Here is a 17,547-nt window from a genome sequence, read left to right on the forward strand (position 1 = left end):
CTTTTACTCTTTTGAGGCTGGGGGGGCTTATCCTGCCCCACACAAAAATCTTTGAAAGATTGCTCTTTGGAAGTAACAATATTATTATCATTAATAATCATATTTCAGAAGAACTACATATAAATTAGAATCAGTCTTTAAATATCATATATATAAATGATTACTTCCAATACTTACAAATGAAACTATAAATAACAATTAATTTAGGTCATTTAAATTTTTTGGGACCTTTCTGCTCTTACTCAACTCTACTCTAATATATACTATTAAAAGTTAAAGTTTATTTTCATATAATATTTTATATACTTGTCATTTATTAAATGTGTTGAATATTGTAATAGCACATAATCTTATTAATACTACTTGATACTTTCAAATGTTGATAGAGATAATAATCATCAGTATGATTAGAAAATATCCTCTACTTATGGTATATTAATTTCTTTGGACCTGCTAATACTTTATATATACTCGGTTAAACTTCGGTGTTTTTTACTTAAGATAAAGTGCTTTTATTTAAGTTATAATAATTTATATATGTAATGAATATATTTATTATATTAACCTTAATTTATAAATAAATAGAAAAAGGTACAAATTTACGTATAAGCAAAGAAATTAAAATAAAATGGAATTTCATTTGTTTGAAAACTACTTGAAAGCTATTAAACTATTATAAAATTATCTTTTAAAATATGATATATTTTTTTATAATATTCATTTTGACAGACAATTGTTAAACAATAATTATTTGCATATCTAATCATTATGATATTTAGTATGTGTCTTGGATAATAAAACTTTTGTCAACAAAATCTGTACATGTGTAAAACATTCACAAGCGTCATGTAAAATACTTTAAATTTAGAAAACAGCAATTTAAACAACATAAAAATACGCGAATAATTAAAAATTAAAGTTTTTATAGAAATGTAATAAACAAGTGACAATAACAATTATTTAAGAAGTGCACAAATTATATTTTAAGTTCTTAAATATTTTAAAAAGTTTTATTTATCTGTGTTTACAATTTCTGATTTTATATATAAACTTAATCAACTATTTTTACAATAAATGTTATCTTAAGTAACAATAGTAAGATAACGCTATGTGGAGAAATTATCTTGTTATAGTTTTATAATAATTTTAATATAAATACATATAGTTTGTGTTTGAAATTTGTTCGCACAGCAAATCAAAATTATCAGCTACACTATAGGTTTGAACTAATTTAAATTGAGTACACTTTATAAGTCACTACCCGCTTTACATTTGGCTCTAATTACTTTGTATTAAATACTTCTTTTTCTTCGCTAAAAAACGTTAATTTGAAAATTTATTTTGTTTTAGTTTTATTTTCAAAACTCCTCTGTTGTTCCAACTTCGAATTTATATAACGTGGTACATGTTGTGTACGCATTACTGTCCATATTGAAACTACCCAGCTAAGAATAATTGTTGCATACAGTATAGGTGGAAAGGACTTTTCATTACCAACGGGGATTTTAGCTCTTAGCACATGTTTAATTTTATAATTAACTTTTATGAGTAACCAATTACAATTGTTAACATTTGTTGACAGATCTGTATTATTTCTTGCCGTCATAAAAGTTGTTTCGTTTTGACAATATAAAACACCTGGTGTTAATTGAACTTCATGATCAATTAAATTTTCCATGTTATTAACACATCTTATAAACATTTTTGGTGGTTCAATATCAACAGACACAAAACTGTAAATAATAAATATAGTTTTTTAAATGTATTATACAAATATTGTTATGATTTTACCGCTTATCACTAGGAGCATGATATCGAAAATGTATGGGTAAATTAATTGCGCCAGTTGTTTTGGTGACGCCCTTCAGTAGTACTGTAAATGGTTCTGCCTTTTCAGTTGACAATTCAATATCAACAAAATTGGGGTATACAGCACTTAACTGAAATTATAAAAAAAATATATATATAATGATTAAAAATTAATTGTATAAAAATATTTACTTTGTTTAAACGCTGTAAATCATCCAATTGATCTTTGCTAACATAAACTGCAGCGGGCAAAAATTGTTGGAGCATATACTCACACGCTTCATCAGCTAGTGGTTGCTCGAATTGTATATTATATTTCAGATTGCTAAATGTGGTACAATTCAAATAAATAACATATAAATTTTATTAGTAAATAATACCGATGGAAGCCAGCTTCATTCATGTTGATGGAGATTGTTGGTGTTATTTCTGCAACACATTGATGCCATCCAGCATATAAAAGAAGCAATGTACTTATTACTAAATATACCGTCATTTTTAAATAACAATTTCAAAAAATAAATCTTATTATTATTTCACATATATTTCTGATTTATGTATTCGAAAATATGAAAACAAACGCACAACTGCTGCCAGCTGTTTTCTTATCTCTACAACACAGGGTTGCTTTTGCAGCAAGTATTTTATTTGATGTACTACGTTTTGATCAGCTGTTGTTACTACGTTTAATATAACGTAAACTAAGATGGCTATATATAACGCTTAACGTAACTGTTTATTTAATTTTAAGTTGCAATATTTATTAATATAAGTGAGACTATTTATTATTGCACAAAAAAAAATATTTAGAAAAACATGTGGACTACAGCATATATTGATGCTGAAGTAGGTAACAATTTTAAAATAGCGGGAAACAGAAGAATTGAACCAAAAAGACGCCAACTGTGAATCCAAAGTGAAAGACACTCGTTTGAAACGTTTAAGGAGAAATAGAAGAAAGCATTTTGTTGCTTCTACAATAAATGTAAATATAACGAATAAAGTAGTACACCGATAAAATTAGAAGTAAAAATTCAACATAATTTGAGTTTAACGACGAAGTGAATAAGAATATTAAATCACAACAAAAAGTTATTATAAAAAATGAATAGTTCTAAAAGCAAACAAGGAACATTTAAAATGCAAATAGATAGTTAAACCCAAAAGAATATGATTTATTCTTTATTTATTTATTTATTAACTTGAAAATAACAATAAATGTGATAGCTCAGCATATGATTAAAAAGGATGAAATTTGGAAAATAAATATAATGGATAAAGAATGGAAATTAAGAAATAAATATTATGAGAACTAAAAAAAAGAGAAAGTTATTTAATAACAAATTTGTAAGTCAACAGTAAGACTCAAAATATATTCAAAAATAATCGAATTTACAGTAAGATGATAAAAAAATTTAAATAAAGTAGAGTTAATTAATAAGCAATATGTTTGGGCTACAACAACAACAAAGCGTGACTTTCCTGTGTAGAACAGCAAAACGTTTAAAATTTTATCAATTCTGAAATACATTTTCTTTTCAGTTAAGTACGCATACTTCATTTTATTTCATTCTATTTGCTTATAATATTCATTATTATTATTTAGTAATCTTTGATAACTCTTATATAAATACAATCTGAATATAAAAATATACATAATATAAACAAATATAAAGAGCACAATTTTGATATCATTTTTTGGAATGATTTTCTTTGTATAATATCGAACCCTCACGTGCTAATTTATCTGCCATTTCGTTGCCTTTGATGCCCTTATGTGCATTTACATAGTTCTAAAAATTAAATGATCGGTTAAACATTTTTGTGACTTCATAACTTTTAATTTTCTCACCCATTTTACAGTTGTCAGACCTTTCTGAATCAGTTCATCTAGCTCCCTAAAATCAGTCACATTTTTTACAGGTCCACCACTTTTCAACTGCCAATTATTACGTTTCCAGCCGCGTACCCATAATGTTATAGCATTGATCAGAAATTGTGAATCAGTACTTATACAAAGCTTTGGTATCGCTATATCATGAGCAACTTTTATTGCATATATAGCAGCCTGAATTTCGCCAACATTGTTGGTTACCCGACCAATCACAGGTTTAGCAGTATTTCTATTAAGGACTACATATTAAATGTCTATACAATAGAAAATTAAATTTATATTTATTTACAATGGATGATCTTCACCGAAATACACTCCAAAACCTGCACATGCTTTATCTGTGCCATTGCCAAAACATGAACCATCTGTGTAAACAATAACATATCCTTGTTCATCGATCTCAAAATCGAAGCTACCAAAACGTTTTATTGCTGTTGCTTCCCAAACTTTTGACACATGCTTACGAATCTTTGTTGAAGTTCCTTTAGTTTCTTCTACATATTTTCGTTTCAATCCTGCACTGCTAGATGCAAGGGGCACAAATTCTCTATGTATTCCTTCTACCTCCGCTAATGCAGCAGTCTAAAGAAATGTATTTGATATTAATAATTAACAATTCATGTACAACTTTTTTATCTCTACCAATTCTAATTCTATCTCATCAACGTTTTCATCTTCCTCACCCTCTGGCCAAAAATCTTTTTCGATTTCTTCAGATTCACTTTGTGACACTTGTACTATAGAATTTTTATTTAAAGGAACAGCATCATTCATAGGATCATAGCTATTGTGTGCTACACCATCAATAGCATTTTTAAGAAATTTTTCAGCTTGTGTCCGCGTCGGAAATTTTTTGTATTTGGCTCCCTTAAATCCTTTTACCTGAGCTTCACATTTTGACCTACATACAATTTCTGTAATTATTAATATGCGATTTGTTAAACAAACTTACCAGGAGTCAAATATACCTATTTGACGTCCATTGGCTACAGCATAATACGCCATATTCCTGAAAATATTAATGGTTTGATTTCGCATTACATGTTGCAGCAGCAACATCTGTGATTGCAATTTGTAAACAGTCGGCGAATAACAAGAATTTTAAAAAGTACTTTATTCAGAGTTGCATTTAAACATTATAAAAACATATGTAGTATTTAAAGTGAAAATCAAAACACACTTGATAACATATATATGATAATAAAAACTTGTTAATAATATATAAGATGGAATATTTATATATAATTACAGTTTTATACTTGAATGCGTGCAGCTTAACTTGAATGCGTTAAGATACATAGTATCAAATCGCCATTTGGCGAACTGATATAGCTTATAGTACACACACTGTCTCATTTAGGTACTTGCTAATTTATATTAATGAGTGAACGTTCACATTTTAATGAACTCATTTATGTAGCTGTTAATAATATATCACACAAATAAATTAAATATATAATTCATATATTAAATAATTTATATACATTGTATGTATCATTTACATATTAAATTAATAAAAACTAAGATTTTTTTAAATACTTATTTCGTCAGTGCCAAACTTCGTCAGTAATTAACTTATTTATATAAACGATTTTTATATGGTAAATCATTCTATAATGAGCCGCCAAATGGCTAAATGAGACAGTGTAGATGTGCTATTAGGCGAGACGTGAGATATATAGTTTTTAGCATTAGTGGGTGGAAAACAAAAAACTATAAATACTCTTGTTTTCAATTGACTGTTTCAGAAAATCTTACCTAAATTTTTTTGTTTTGTATTGATTGTGTTCTTAACGTTCATTATAAGACATATCAGATTCAGATCATGTTGCACTTAAAATTTCTTTCACACAAAAATACAAGACTAGTAATAAAAGCAGGCAATTTCATGCAAGTGGTTAGCACTTGCTGTTATGTTTGGTATAAGGATTAAGTAATACGAATAAATTATTTTATTTAAAAAGTAGAGTTAATAGGAATACACTTAGGACGTGTGCGAGTTAGGCTAAGTTGATGCTAAACCAAATCGGAGATTTTTTGGTATTTTTTGCACTGCAGACATTTAGCCATTTATCGGCACAACTTAGAATTTCCCTCATTAAGAACGCAACTTAGCCTAACTTGCACACGTCCTTTATTAATAAATATGACATATAATATTGGTATTATATTGAATATACTAAAACATCAACAAAATATAAAAAATTTGTTAACTTATTTAAAGTTATTTATTAAAAATTATCATTTACTAAAAATTAAACCGAAATTTTGGAATAACAACAATTTGATGCTTTGTTATTATTAGCTGAATTCTGGTACATATACGATTTTTTTAAATGTTAAAATTATTTCTAATAAATAATATGTACTTTATATGATGTCCTTAGGTAAAGTTGTTGTTTATTTTAATAAATGTTCTTAATAATGAAATACATTTTTACATGTACACGTATATAGGCTTTGTGCGAGTTCTAGTAAATTGATGGTAAATTGAGAGAAATAGTAAATAAGTCTGTATATACCAGGATTTCAAGTAGAGTAAATTATATAAAAATTAGGTAAATAAGGTGTTACCATTGTAAAAAATTTTATAAGTTGTTTTTAATAAATATATAAATAAATTTGAAAAATTTGACTAAAAATAATAAATAAGTGCAATTAATAAATAAAGAATTATTTACATAAGTGTAATACAAAAAATCCCTAGGAAATTTCAATTTACTCGAATTCATACTACCCATACTACTTTTTAAATTTTTCTACACGGAAGCCCTAGCACAATATTTACTTTACTAAAACATATTGTATAGTTTCATTAAAAAGTTATAGTGCGTTTGTGAAAATGAGTTTTCCGCAGCCAAATAAAATTATTGACTATTCAACACCTCCTTCAATACCAAATATATTGGTTCCACCACCGCAAATACCAAAGAAAATTGAATCAGAATGTGGTAGTTACTTACAAACAAATGTGATTCCAACAGCCGGTGTTCACACACCAGCTGCAACTTTTTATCCTTTTCCGCCACCAACTATGTTGCCAACAACTTCACCTCAGTATTATAATGCACCCGTTCAAATTCCGGTACAAACTGGAACTAACGCGCCAGTTCCAACTTACAACTATACTTATGCTCCTCCTCCGCTACCACATCCTCAAGCAGCACCTTTTGTACCACAATATAATTATAGCGGTTACAATTATCATTCATATAGTGGGTACAGTTCTTACTATGGTTGTGAAACCACCGAAGCTTACCATACTTCAACAGAACCACAGAAATGGCAACCTCGTACCCATCACGAATATTATGAAAGTAACTCATACACGGAATCTGCTAGAAAAGCAAGTACACGATTTTATAGTAATCCTGCAGAGTCAGCAGAAGATGCAAGGTAATTATTTGCGCAGTAAATGATTATATTAAAGTTATTTTATTAATATATTTACTTGTATTCAGACCATTGCCAGCAAAGAATTTTACTCGCTCTTATCGTGAACGTGATAGAGAGCGTAAAAGTTATGAGGAACGTCCTCTGCCCAAACCAGAAACAGAGAGGGATCGTTTACTTAAAAGCTGGCGCTCGAATTATTGTGAAACTTCTGAAGAAATTTCAAAGAAATTAGCAGAATTATCTGAATTAGATGAGGAATCACATACATGGATACGTTCCTCGCCTGCTGATCTTTACTATCGTCGTACAAATAATGTAAATGAAGTATTATCCACTCCTCGTTTAGAAGCACTGTGTATGTTATTTGATGAACAATTAATACAACGTGCAGAACGTGTACGTGATACATTACCACCATACACTCCACCACCACGAAAACCTAGACGGCACATGTGTAAACATAAATCAGATGCTTGCTCATCTTCGTCCGATGATTCTGATGATGACTTCAAGATCGAACAAGACAATTGCATGGAAGAGTTTTCGCGTAAACTACAACATCCCTACCGCATACATTCCGACTTATGGCATAACGACACTGGCGAAATGAATGATGGTCCACTTTGTCGTTGTTCGGTTAAATCCCGGCGTATTGGTATACGTCATGGTATTTATCCCGGCGAAATTGTTTACCCAAAATGTAATCCTAATTCGAACAACGCAACAAAGTTGCATCATTATCGTATTACAATTTCGCCACCAACTAATTTTCTAACTAAAACTCCAACTATTATTAAACATGATAAACACGAATTTATATTCGAGGGATTTTCTTTGCTGACACATACACCACTTGGAGATTTGCCAACCTGCAAGGTAATACGATTTAATATAGAATATGCTATATTGTATGTCGAGGAAAAAATGCCGGAAAATTTTACGATTAGAGAAGTGGATTTGTTTAGTAAGTGCTATAACTTAAGTCATTTTTTTGAATCATTTTTTTTTTGAAATTCGTTGGTAAAATTAAAGTTTTATTTTTTTCTATTTAGCAAAATATCTCTTTCACGAGCTATTGGAATTGGTCGATTTTACATTACTGCCATTTGACGTTTCAAATGAAAATTCTTGTCCTGCATTCCACTTCTTACCACGTTTTGTGCGTGATTTGCCTGACAATGGCAAAGAAGTGCTTGCAATGTGTGAAGTACTTAAATATCTCTTGGACAGTGCTGCACCGTTAGTTGATGAAGAGCATTTAAGTTGTCTTGATGATATAAATCAATACGACTGGCAAGATTATATAGATTTTATAAAAGGTATGTTAGTTACTAAACCTGGTTACAAACCGTGCTCGTTACGTGTCGATCAACTTGATCGTAATGTAGTTGATTTGCCCGAATGCCTCGACAAGGAAAAGGGCGTAACTCATCCAGCTATTGTACACTTTGGTATACGACCGCCACAGTTGAGCTATGCTGGCAACCCAGAATATCAAAAAGCATGGCGAGAATATGTTAAATATCGGCATTTGATAGCAAATATGTCTAAACCTTCTTTCAAAGATAAACGTAAATTAGAAGAAAAGGAGGCACGTTTGCAGGAAATGCGTATACAAGGGCGCATGAAGCGTAATGTTACTGTAGCTGTAAACTCCGCAGGTTATTATCGTACTGGTATAATGTGTGATATCGTACAACATGCTATGTTAATACCAGTGCTAACAGTACATCTGAGATTTCACAAATCTCTTGACTATTTAGAGGAGACAATTGACTACAAATTTAAAAATAGGTAAATATTCCTTTTAGATAATTTTTATTTATTTATTTCTTTAATAAAATTATATTGATGACAGATACTTACTCCAACTTGCGTTGACACATCCTTCTTACAAGGAGAATTACGGTACAAACCCTGACCATGCACGAAATTCACTTACTAACTGCGGCATTCGGCAACCAGAATATGGTGATCGTAAAATACATTTCTTAAACTCGCGTAAACGTGGCATAAATACTTTAATTAATATTATGTCCCGTTTTGGTAAAGAATACGAAACAGATTCAAATATAGCCCACAATGAGCGCTTGGAGTTCCTTGGTGACGCTGTGGTAGAATTTCTTAGTTCAATTCATTTATTCTTTATGTTTCCTGAATTAGAGGAAGGTGGTTTGGCAACATATCGTGCTGCGATTGTACAAAATCAGCATTTAGCTTTACTTGCAAAAAAATTTCATTTGGAGGAGTATATGTTATATGCTCATGGTTCAGATCTGTGTCATGAGTTGGAGTTAAGACATGCCATGGCAAATTGCTTTGAAGCATTAATGGGAGCTTTACTATTAGACGGTGGTATACATGTAGCTGACAATGTATTTATGAATGCTTTATTCATGGAAAACGATCAACTAAGAGAAGTTTGGAAAAATTTACCAGAGCATCCTTTGCAAGAACAGGAACCCTTAGGTAAATATTATTGTGACCAACATGCAAATTCACTAAATAATTATTGCTTATTGTGTTAAAATATAGGTGATCGCTCACGTATTAGTACTTATCCGGTGTTGCAAGAACTGACCAAATTTGAAGCATCCATTGGAATTGAATTTAAACACATAAGACTATTAGCACGCGCTTTTACTGATCGTTCGATTGGATTTACACATCTTACGCTTGGTTCTAACCAAAGACTGGAATTTCTAGGTGATACTGTGTTGCAGCTGATTTGTTCTGAATATCTTTATCGCCATTTTCCTGAACATCACGAAGGTCATTTATCACTTTTACGTTCCTCATTGGTAAACAATCGTACACAAGCTGTTGTATGCGATGATCTTGGTATGACAAAATATGCTGTTTACTCGAATCCCAAAGCTGAGCTTAAAACAAAAGATCGCGCAGATTTGTTGGAAGCTTTTCTAGGTGCTTTGTACGTCGATAAAGGTTTATTGTTCTGCGAACAATTCTGTCATGTTTGCTTATTTCCACGCTTGCAAGTATTTATCATGAATCAAGATTGGAATGATCCAAAATCAAAACTACAGCAGTGCTGTTTGACTTTACGCACAATGGATGGTGGCGAACCTGATATACCAATTTATAAAGTCATTGAATCAATTGGACCGACAAACACGCGTATTTACACAGTTGCTGTGTATTTTCGTTCAAAACGTTTAGCTACTGCGACTGGTTCGTCTATACAACAAGCCGAAATGAATGCAGCTAAAAGAGCTTTAGAAGTTTCACGTGGGCTGTTCCCACAACTAGATCATCAAAAGCGTGTTATAGCTAAGAGTATCAAAAAACAAACTGGCGGCGAAATTGATTTAGAACTCGAAAACTCTTTCAAATGTCAGAAAAAATCAACCCCAATGCCATTAATGGAGGATGAGTCACATTTACCAAAACAGTATCGTGTGCGTGAGGATATTTCAAGTGATGAGTTACCAGAAGATGACGAAGAAGACAATGAAACTGATGGTAAGTTCATTAAATCTTTTACATATAACCATAATATCAACAATGAACAAATATAATATATATTATATTTAAATATATAGATTCCTCATCTTCAGCCTCGAATTCTGATAACAATTCTGCTTCTTTTACATATTCAAACGTTAGTAAACGTCCAAGAATTAATTATGAAAAGTCAAGTCATTCATTTAACAGTCATTTGACTACGTCTGTTAGTATGACTTCTGTCAGAGAATCGACTTATATATATAATACGAGCCAAGATAAAATCTGTGAAGATGTTAGTAGCGACGAATGCTTCGATGAAGTATTAAATAACGATGCTAAAAAATCATGTCCGTTTAGCCAAGAAATAACTAAGGCTAACCAAGAAATAACGAAGCATAACCAAGAAATAACCAAGAGTAACCAAGAAATAAAAAATAAAAATGTTTTATCTTGTGGAGCGCAAGATATTTTAACTGATCTAAAAGATTTGGTTGAGGATGTCTCGTCCGATTCAGATTTAGAGCCTGGAGAACTAAGTAATTAATAAACATTAAACATTAAATTTGTAGCTATCATAGTAGCATTTTTCTTAATATTTAATTTTCATTTTTTAATTAATATTTGACTTAGATATAAATTTGAGGCTCAGGACTGTCTTCCTTTCTGTGTATTTTTTTTTTAAACTAACTTCACTTCAAGCATTGACTGTTGTAATCTTTTTTATTTTTAAAAATTTAAAGGAAAATATCAGGAATCTAGACTATTTTTACTATAATTAGAGTTATATATTTAATTTATTTAAAAAATTATTTGACTCTACGCTTGAAAAATAGTGTTCCCTAAAAGACTTTCAGTCGTTAATGTAAAATAACGAATAGAGTTTTGTATGTGTTAATTCCATATACCAATTATAAGATATTTTTACACATTTCAAATATATTATCTAAAGTCCTTATTGGTAGTACTAAATTCGTTATATAAAATTTTTTTGATTTTTATTTGATATGATGTTGTAACTCGTCGGGATCTGCTTGTGTGATCCCTTTGGGGATGTTTAATGGCACTTAATCGTCTGGATTGGCGAGTGTCTCTGGGACGCAGACCCGGCTGTTCTTGGAACCATTTGATATGATATTAAACATTTATGATTTCATGATTGTAAAGCAGTATATGGCCTACCGCTAAACTGTTTAACACTGTGAAGACGCAAATTTCATTGTATATTATGTATTCCAGGACCAGTTGGGTTTACGTCTTCGAACAACTCATACTTTCAGGTGGAAAAGTGTTGGTTATTTTACCTAACTAGTTCGATATTTATCTCTTTAAGTTTTGTTGTACCAACACTGATCGCTATATTTGCATTTTTAGTTGCTACCAAACGTTGGGGGAAGTTGATAAGTTGATAGTATAAGCTAATCAAAAAAAGACTGATTTGTTGCCGGATATATATTATTTTGTTGTTGTCTAAAACAATACATTTTGGACAATAACTCAAACGTCTAATCCTTACTCATGTCTCCTAAATTACTGCTATTAAAAACGTTTTAACATATATACATATATTGATTGTGTCTTGTAGATCGATAGTAAAGGGTGCTGCACTTTTTGTTTTTACTAAGTCCTTACTTCTCACTTCCTATCTTACAATTTGACAAAGTCAGTGGGAAACTGATGAGCTAAAGCCCCTCCGGCCTCCAAAAACGATTGAGTCTCTATTCTGGAACTACCTGTCCTCTCTCTTACAGAAGATAAACTACCGCTGGCCCCTTCAAACAAAGTCAGGAAATAACATATAGCACACGAAAAGATTTAAAGATCGATATTCAATCGTTTTCAATATTAATATTATGCATTATTTATATAAAATTATTCAAAAGTTCTCGCTCCTTGAAGCAATTAGGTAGCTAAGGAATTAAAATATTTAAAAGTAATGAGTTTTTTTATTTGTTTTGCCAATTTTCTTTTTTAATTTCTGCTTACATCCAGATGAATGCATAAATCCTAAAAATACCTTCCATTTGTTTTTATTTTCTTTAATATTTTTATTTTTTCCATCATTTCACAAATATATTTTTTATTTGGTATTTTTTCTTATTTCCAATCTTAAATAATAAACATACTTTATAACTAAAAATTTAAATATTTACTGCAATAAAAACTGGGTTCGATTTTTGTGTATTGTTTGACAATTTATTAAGCAATCGGAACACATTTTAGTGGTTTACTTAAAAAATGAGAGTCTTCGAGTACTTAAACGACCGCCATTGTTTAGAGCGGATTGTATATCTTTCATTTCTGGTAAGTTTCCAATATCTCCGCGTGCTGCTACTGCTGCTGGACTTTCAAGAATTCTTCTTGCTACACGTTGTATATCGTCGGAATTGATTTTGTCTAAAAGAAATGTGAAATTGTGAAGATATGAAATTTGATTTTAGAAAATTTATAATTTATTATTACCAATTTCATTTATAAAATGCTCGGGTCTTTTTCTTCCGCCAGTGGCTAAAACTTGACGTCCTACATCTTCGAAAACCACAGGTCGTGATTCCAAGTTCATCAATAACATCGATTGCAATTGTATTTTAGAACGATTCAATTCATCTGCAGTTGGTTCAGTTGCCATATTAACCAATTCTTTTACCACTACTTCTACCATATCACGCACATTACTTGGTGGCGCACTTGCGTGTATACAAAACAGACCAGTGTCAGCATAAGCGTGATTGTATGCAGTAGCGCTGTACATCCAATGATAACGATTTAGCACATTGGTATAAAGTCGGGAATACATGCCTTTGCCTGGGCCACCAGCTGAGAATGACCCACCGCCACCCATCATTATGTTTAACACACAAAGCGCTACAAAGTCATTATCTTGATGAGAACAACCTTCTAGACCGATAACAATATGCGCCAATTCAGGTAAACCGGCTGCTGCATAAATTGGTATTTCACATTGTTCCTTAATAATTAAATTTTCTTATAAAAGTTATTTGATATTTGCTTCAAAAAAGTTACCTTTCGTAAGCCACCTGTGTATTGTGCTATTGATGTATCAACTGCAGTAGCACCTGTGGCAGCTATTTTCTCTGTTTCCCATATAGCGGGAGTATCAACAAAGTATTTCTGAACATATTCTACCAGTTCGCCGTGATTAACCTGAGATTGTATATTATATTTTTCGTTAATGTATTTTCTAATGCAGAAACTCGTCTGAATACTTACACCAACGCCAGCTATTACCATGCGCTCTGGGGAATGGTGGAATTTCAAGTAATTCATTAATACATTTCTATTTATAAGATCTAGATTTTGAGGTGGACACAGTTTTGGTAACCCTAGCGTATTTTCCCGAAATGCAGCAGCATGTATCATATCCATTAGAATAGGTTCCTGTTCCGGTCGCATGCCTAAGTTTTCGAGTTCAAACTGTACGGCTTTGCGTGCCAAACTTACTTCTTCGTCAAGCAATGTTGGCCTAAGCGTTACATCAGCCAATAAGCGTGTGACCGATTGTACCGCGCGATTATCAATACTGGCTGCGTAAATAAGTGTATCTCGCGAACTTTGACAATCACATATACCACCATTTTTTTCCAATTCTTGTAGTATTGCATCTTTATTGGGAAAGTTTTTGCTGGACTAGCGATATATTTATATTCTATAATTTTTTGTTTTTCAAATAATTTTAATAAACTTACATTAAATGCTAGTTTTTCAAGAAAATGTGAAACTCCACTTGGATATGTAACCTCATAACGTGGGCCTGAATCGATAACTAAGCCAACAGTGCAAAATTGTCCGAAACGTGGTTCTGATGCTATTCTTAAACCATTTTCCAGTTTAGTTACTTGTGTAGTACTGCTGTCTGCTAATGGTTTTGCATACTCTACGTCTGGTAACTCTTGGACTTCATCCGTTAGTGGTGGTAAAAACGTTACAACTTTTGTGGAAGGTTTATTTACTTGAAAAATTCCATGGTCATTACGTGATCTTCCGGTTATTTTGCCAATGCCGGTCCCGCTGCCAATTTCATTTTCTGGTACTGAAACTTTTGTAGCAAATCTTTGAAAATGTTGCCAGTAACTTGAATATCGTAGAAAACTAAAATTTTTTATTATTGGTATAGGTTATTAACACATAACAATAAATATTTCACAATTCACCTCTTGTAAGAATTTCGTATTTGGCTTAGTATTCTTTGACTCATTTTATTTTATGTGAGTTCAAATGCACTGCAATTTGTGTTTTACTTGCTTAATTTTAATTTTTTGACCGAAATATATATTTACTTAAACATTGCTTGGTATTATTACGAAAAATGAGCCTTTGGCGAACAGTTGATTTTGGTTGTCAATGTTGGGTAAAAAATTTCGTTTCTATTTTGATTTTGACATTTGCTACATGTGCAGAATGACAGCTGCTGTCAGACACGTATACACTGTAAAAAATTTTGCACTTTCAGGGTAAAGTCGTCAAAATGTAAGGATACCAAAATTTGTGTTACATTTCATTTTGACAATTCTATGAGTTTGACAATTTAAATAATAAACTGTAGGATTTGAAAATTATTCCACATATGAACAATACTTTTTAATTGTAATTTGAGTATTTGTGCAATGAAAAAAAGTATGCCTAAAAAAATAAGAAACTGTATAGATTTCGATCATAGTTTATATATGAATATGCCTATTTAAATGTCGTCTTATAAAACATCAATACTGTTTTCTTTTAATGTCGTTTTCGGTAACTTGCCGGGCATAGTTGGCAATATTTTGGATATAACGTGAGGGACTCTAGTTTTCAAAGAGTTTAAGAGTTCGAAGTTAAACCGTATTTGCATAACACCACAAAAAAAATCCAGTGACAACAAATCGCATGGTTTTGTTGACTAATTCACATCATTAAAATCTGAAATTAGAAATGCGGAAAAGTTGTTGCGCAGCAAACTCTAAAAAGGATAATTGTTTCGCTTGTAGAACCGTCCTGTTGAAACTACGTACCCTTCATATGCCTATGCTTCATATACGTAACGTCAATTTCACTCTAAAAAATCATCAATTTCATTCTAAAAAATATTCGTAATCATACAGCGGTAGTGTTAAAAATGGTTTGTGTCACATCTTCCTCTTTTTCAAAAAAAGAACGGGTCTATCACTTCTCACACATCCTACACTATACAGTAACTTTTTGTGGATGTAATGTTTTACAAATATTCAATCCTCATTAACTTTTAATAGTTAACTGAAAATATTTAAAGAAAAATTTGATAGTATAAAGATTATATAGTTGTGAAAGAGGCACTGGACGAAAAAAAACCCAAATGTAATTGTTGAAGACGACTTTTTATCTTTTTTCAACTGTGTCTTAATTGTTGGTTGTTGAAGAAAATGCATTGCAAAATGTTTTAATAAAAGAATCATCATTTTTGTAGTAAGTTCTCATAATTTTAACATATTTCACGGTTGCTAAGTGATTATAAAATAGCACACTTTAACTAAACATATAATGTTTGGAGAACTATTCTGTTCTCGCAACCAAACCAAGATCATGAAATCAATCATGGCATCAATTTTGAATTTACGTTTAAATATACTAACCAACAGCGATAATTACTATAAATTACTATAAATACCCTTATACATCCTAAATAATGTAATTCCCGCCAATATCAATTGTCTAGTTTATTAATAATAATAAAAATATAATATAATCTTTTAATTTAATTAAAAGTTAAGTTTTAAATTCATAGTTTCTTAGCTATGTCTTCTAAACATTTTTTTGTATAATCAAGTAAAAATAATAAAGGGATCTTTACTTACTCATGATCGAAGAGTTGAAAATAAAAAGACTTGTTATCCATCGCTGGATGAATGAAAGTATTTTTATAGTTATTCACGTATTCACGTAAATTAGTTATACAAAATTGTATTTTATTTCTCTTACATATTATAGTAATAAACTATATAAAAAATATCAGTGACACTTATTTCGGATCTATTACTTATTAGCCCTTACAAATATAGACTTATATATGATCTCTGAATTGTCTTATAGATTCTGTTTTTTTCATGCTCGAAGAAAATAGTATAAATAATATTACCGGTATCAGTTACATTTTCGATGTGTACTCAAAAATCCTTACTTTAGATCCAAGATATACTTTAACCTCAACATTTTAGTCAATAACCTCGATATCTTGAGTTACATTTCGTAACATTAAAGAAGCTTTTAGGAAAACAATTAATTAATTTTGATCCAAAATTCATTTTCTTTTTATTTATCCAAATCCATATTTATAATCAATTTTTTTCTATTCTCTAAGAAATCATTTTGTCAACAAATCAACAAAAAAAAAAGGTTTAAAATCTAATCAAAATTGAAGCGCCTTTTCCCGTCAAAGCGAAAGCCATAAGCTGCTGCATTCTTTGTATCCACCAAAGCTGGATTTCGATGCTTGAAGAAGCTGCCGTGACCATGCGGTGGGCGAGAAGCACTGTTGGGCACACCATCCATTTCGCGTGGATAAAAGGCTTCGAACATACCTTCCGGCGGAAGGACTGACAAGATTTTCGTGTCATTTGGATCGTAACAGTAAGAGAAACGCACGGAGAGCACAAAAATGAGAAAAGCAATGCACAGAGGTAATTTGCATGAAGTTAACATTTTTATATATTTTTATTAATTTTTATTTATAAATTTATATTTGATTTACGTTTTTATAATTTTTTTAATTAACAATTATTTTTATATACTATTTTTGAACTGAATTAATTATTATTAATTTTAATGTATACTTTCTGTTACAATTCCGAAAGTTCGCCTTTTACGTAATGCAGCGCGCACGACAGCTCCACTTCGACTCAGACGGCTTACAGACAATTTTTTTCTGTTTGCAAGTTGGCTCACTGCTCACCTTCCATTGGCTCATAGTAAACCTAACTTTGCTGGTTGAGCTATACTTTTTTACCTTGATT

At 31.0% G+C, this 17,547-nt stretch overlaps 5 protein-coding genes across 8 annotated transcripts; 1 reads left to right on the forward strand and 4 right to left on the reverse strand.

The window, feature by feature from the left end:
* Window positions 1-1,033: 1,033 nt before the first annotated feature.
* Window positions 1,034-2,396, reverse strand: LOC119680367 (phosphatidylinositol-glycan biosynthesis class X protein). Its single transcript, XM_038093146.1, has 4 exons — window positions 2,190-2,396; window positions 2,002-2,134; window positions 1,792-1,940; window positions 1,034-1,733 (listed from the first exon to the last, which is right to left on the reverse strand). The coding sequence occupies exons 1-4, from the start codon at window positions 2,303-2,305 to the stop codon at window positions 1,337-1,339; spliced, it is 795 nt and encodes a 264-aa protein (XP_037949074.1). The 5' UTR covers window positions 2,306-2,396; the 3' UTR covers window positions 1,034-1,336.
* A 282-nt stretch (window positions 2,397-2,678) lies between these two features.
* Window positions 2,679-16,983, forward strand: LOC119677976 (ribonuclease 3). Of its 3 annotated transcripts, XM_038089577.1 has the most exons (7): window positions 2,679-2,794; window positions 6,561-7,099; window positions 7,165-8,063; window positions 8,152-8,893; window positions 8,958-9,568; window positions 9,635-10,582; window positions 10,663-11,301. In XM_038089577.1, the coding sequence occupies exons 2-7, from the start codon at window positions 6,738-6,740 to the stop codon at window positions 11,109-11,111; spliced, it is 4,011 nt and encodes a 1,336-aa protein (XP_037945505.1). In that variant the 5' UTR covers window positions 2,679-2,794; window positions 6,561-6,737; the 3' UTR covers window positions 11,112-11,301. The 3 variants fall into 3 exon arrangements, with proteins under 3 accessions (XP_037945505.1, XP_037945503.1, XP_037945502.1); XM_038089575.1 differs by lacking the exons at window positions 2,679-2,794; window positions 10,663-11,301 and adding an exon at window positions 16,896-16,983 and having other exon boundaries at window positions 6,487-7,099; XM_038089574.1 differs by lacking the exon at window positions 2,679-2,794 and having other exon boundaries at window positions 6,487-7,099; window positions 10,663-11,300.
* Window positions 3,141-4,840, reverse strand: LOC119677979 (ribonuclease H1). 2 transcript variants are annotated; one of them, XM_038089580.1, is made up of 5 exons: window positions 4,656-4,840; window positions 4,346-4,604; window positions 3,993-4,285; window positions 3,662-3,932; window positions 3,141-3,602 (listed from the first exon to the last, which is right to left on the reverse strand). In XM_038089580.1, the coding sequence occupies exons 1-5, from the start codon at window positions 4,760-4,762 to the stop codon at window positions 3,501-3,503; spliced, it is 1,032 nt and encodes a 343-aa protein (XP_037945508.1). In that variant the 5' UTR covers window positions 4,763-4,840; the 3' UTR covers window positions 3,141-3,500. The 2 variants fall into 2 exon arrangements, with proteins under 2 accessions (XP_037945508.1, XP_037945509.1); XM_038089581.1 differs by having other exon boundaries at window positions 4,346-4,590; window positions 4,656-4,839.
* LOC119677978 (mitochondrial-processing peptidase subunit alpha) lies at window positions 12,739-15,123 on the reverse strand. The gene is made up of 6 exons (XM_038089579.1): window positions 14,737-15,123; window positions 14,272-14,674; window positions 13,796-14,212; window positions 13,589-13,729; window positions 13,028-13,532; window positions 12,739-12,961 (listed from the first exon to the last, which is right to left on the reverse strand). Exons 1-6 carry the CDS (start codon window positions 14,778-14,780, stop codon window positions 12,792-12,794), a joined length of 1,680 nt encoding a protein of 559 aa, XP_037945507.1. The 5' UTR covers window positions 14,781-15,123; the 3' UTR covers window positions 12,739-12,791.
* LOC119674909 lies at window positions 16,922-17,236 on the reverse strand. Its single transcript, XM_038086066.1, has one exon. It carries the CDS (start codon window positions 17,234-17,236, stop codon window positions 16,940-16,942), a length of 297 nt encoding a protein of 98 aa, XP_037941994.1. The 3' UTR covers window positions 16,922-16,939.
* Window positions 17,237-17,547: the final 311 nt, after the last annotated feature.

The sequence above is a fragment of the Teleopsis dalmanni genome, chromosome 2 (assembly GCF_002237135.1).
Source record: "Teleopsis dalmanni isolate 2A chromosome 2, ASM223713v2, whole genome shotgun sequence".
In the NCBI taxonomy this organism is placed as follows: domain Eukaryota; kingdom Metazoa; phylum Arthropoda; class Insecta; order Diptera; family Diopsidae; genus Teleopsis; species Teleopsis dalmanni.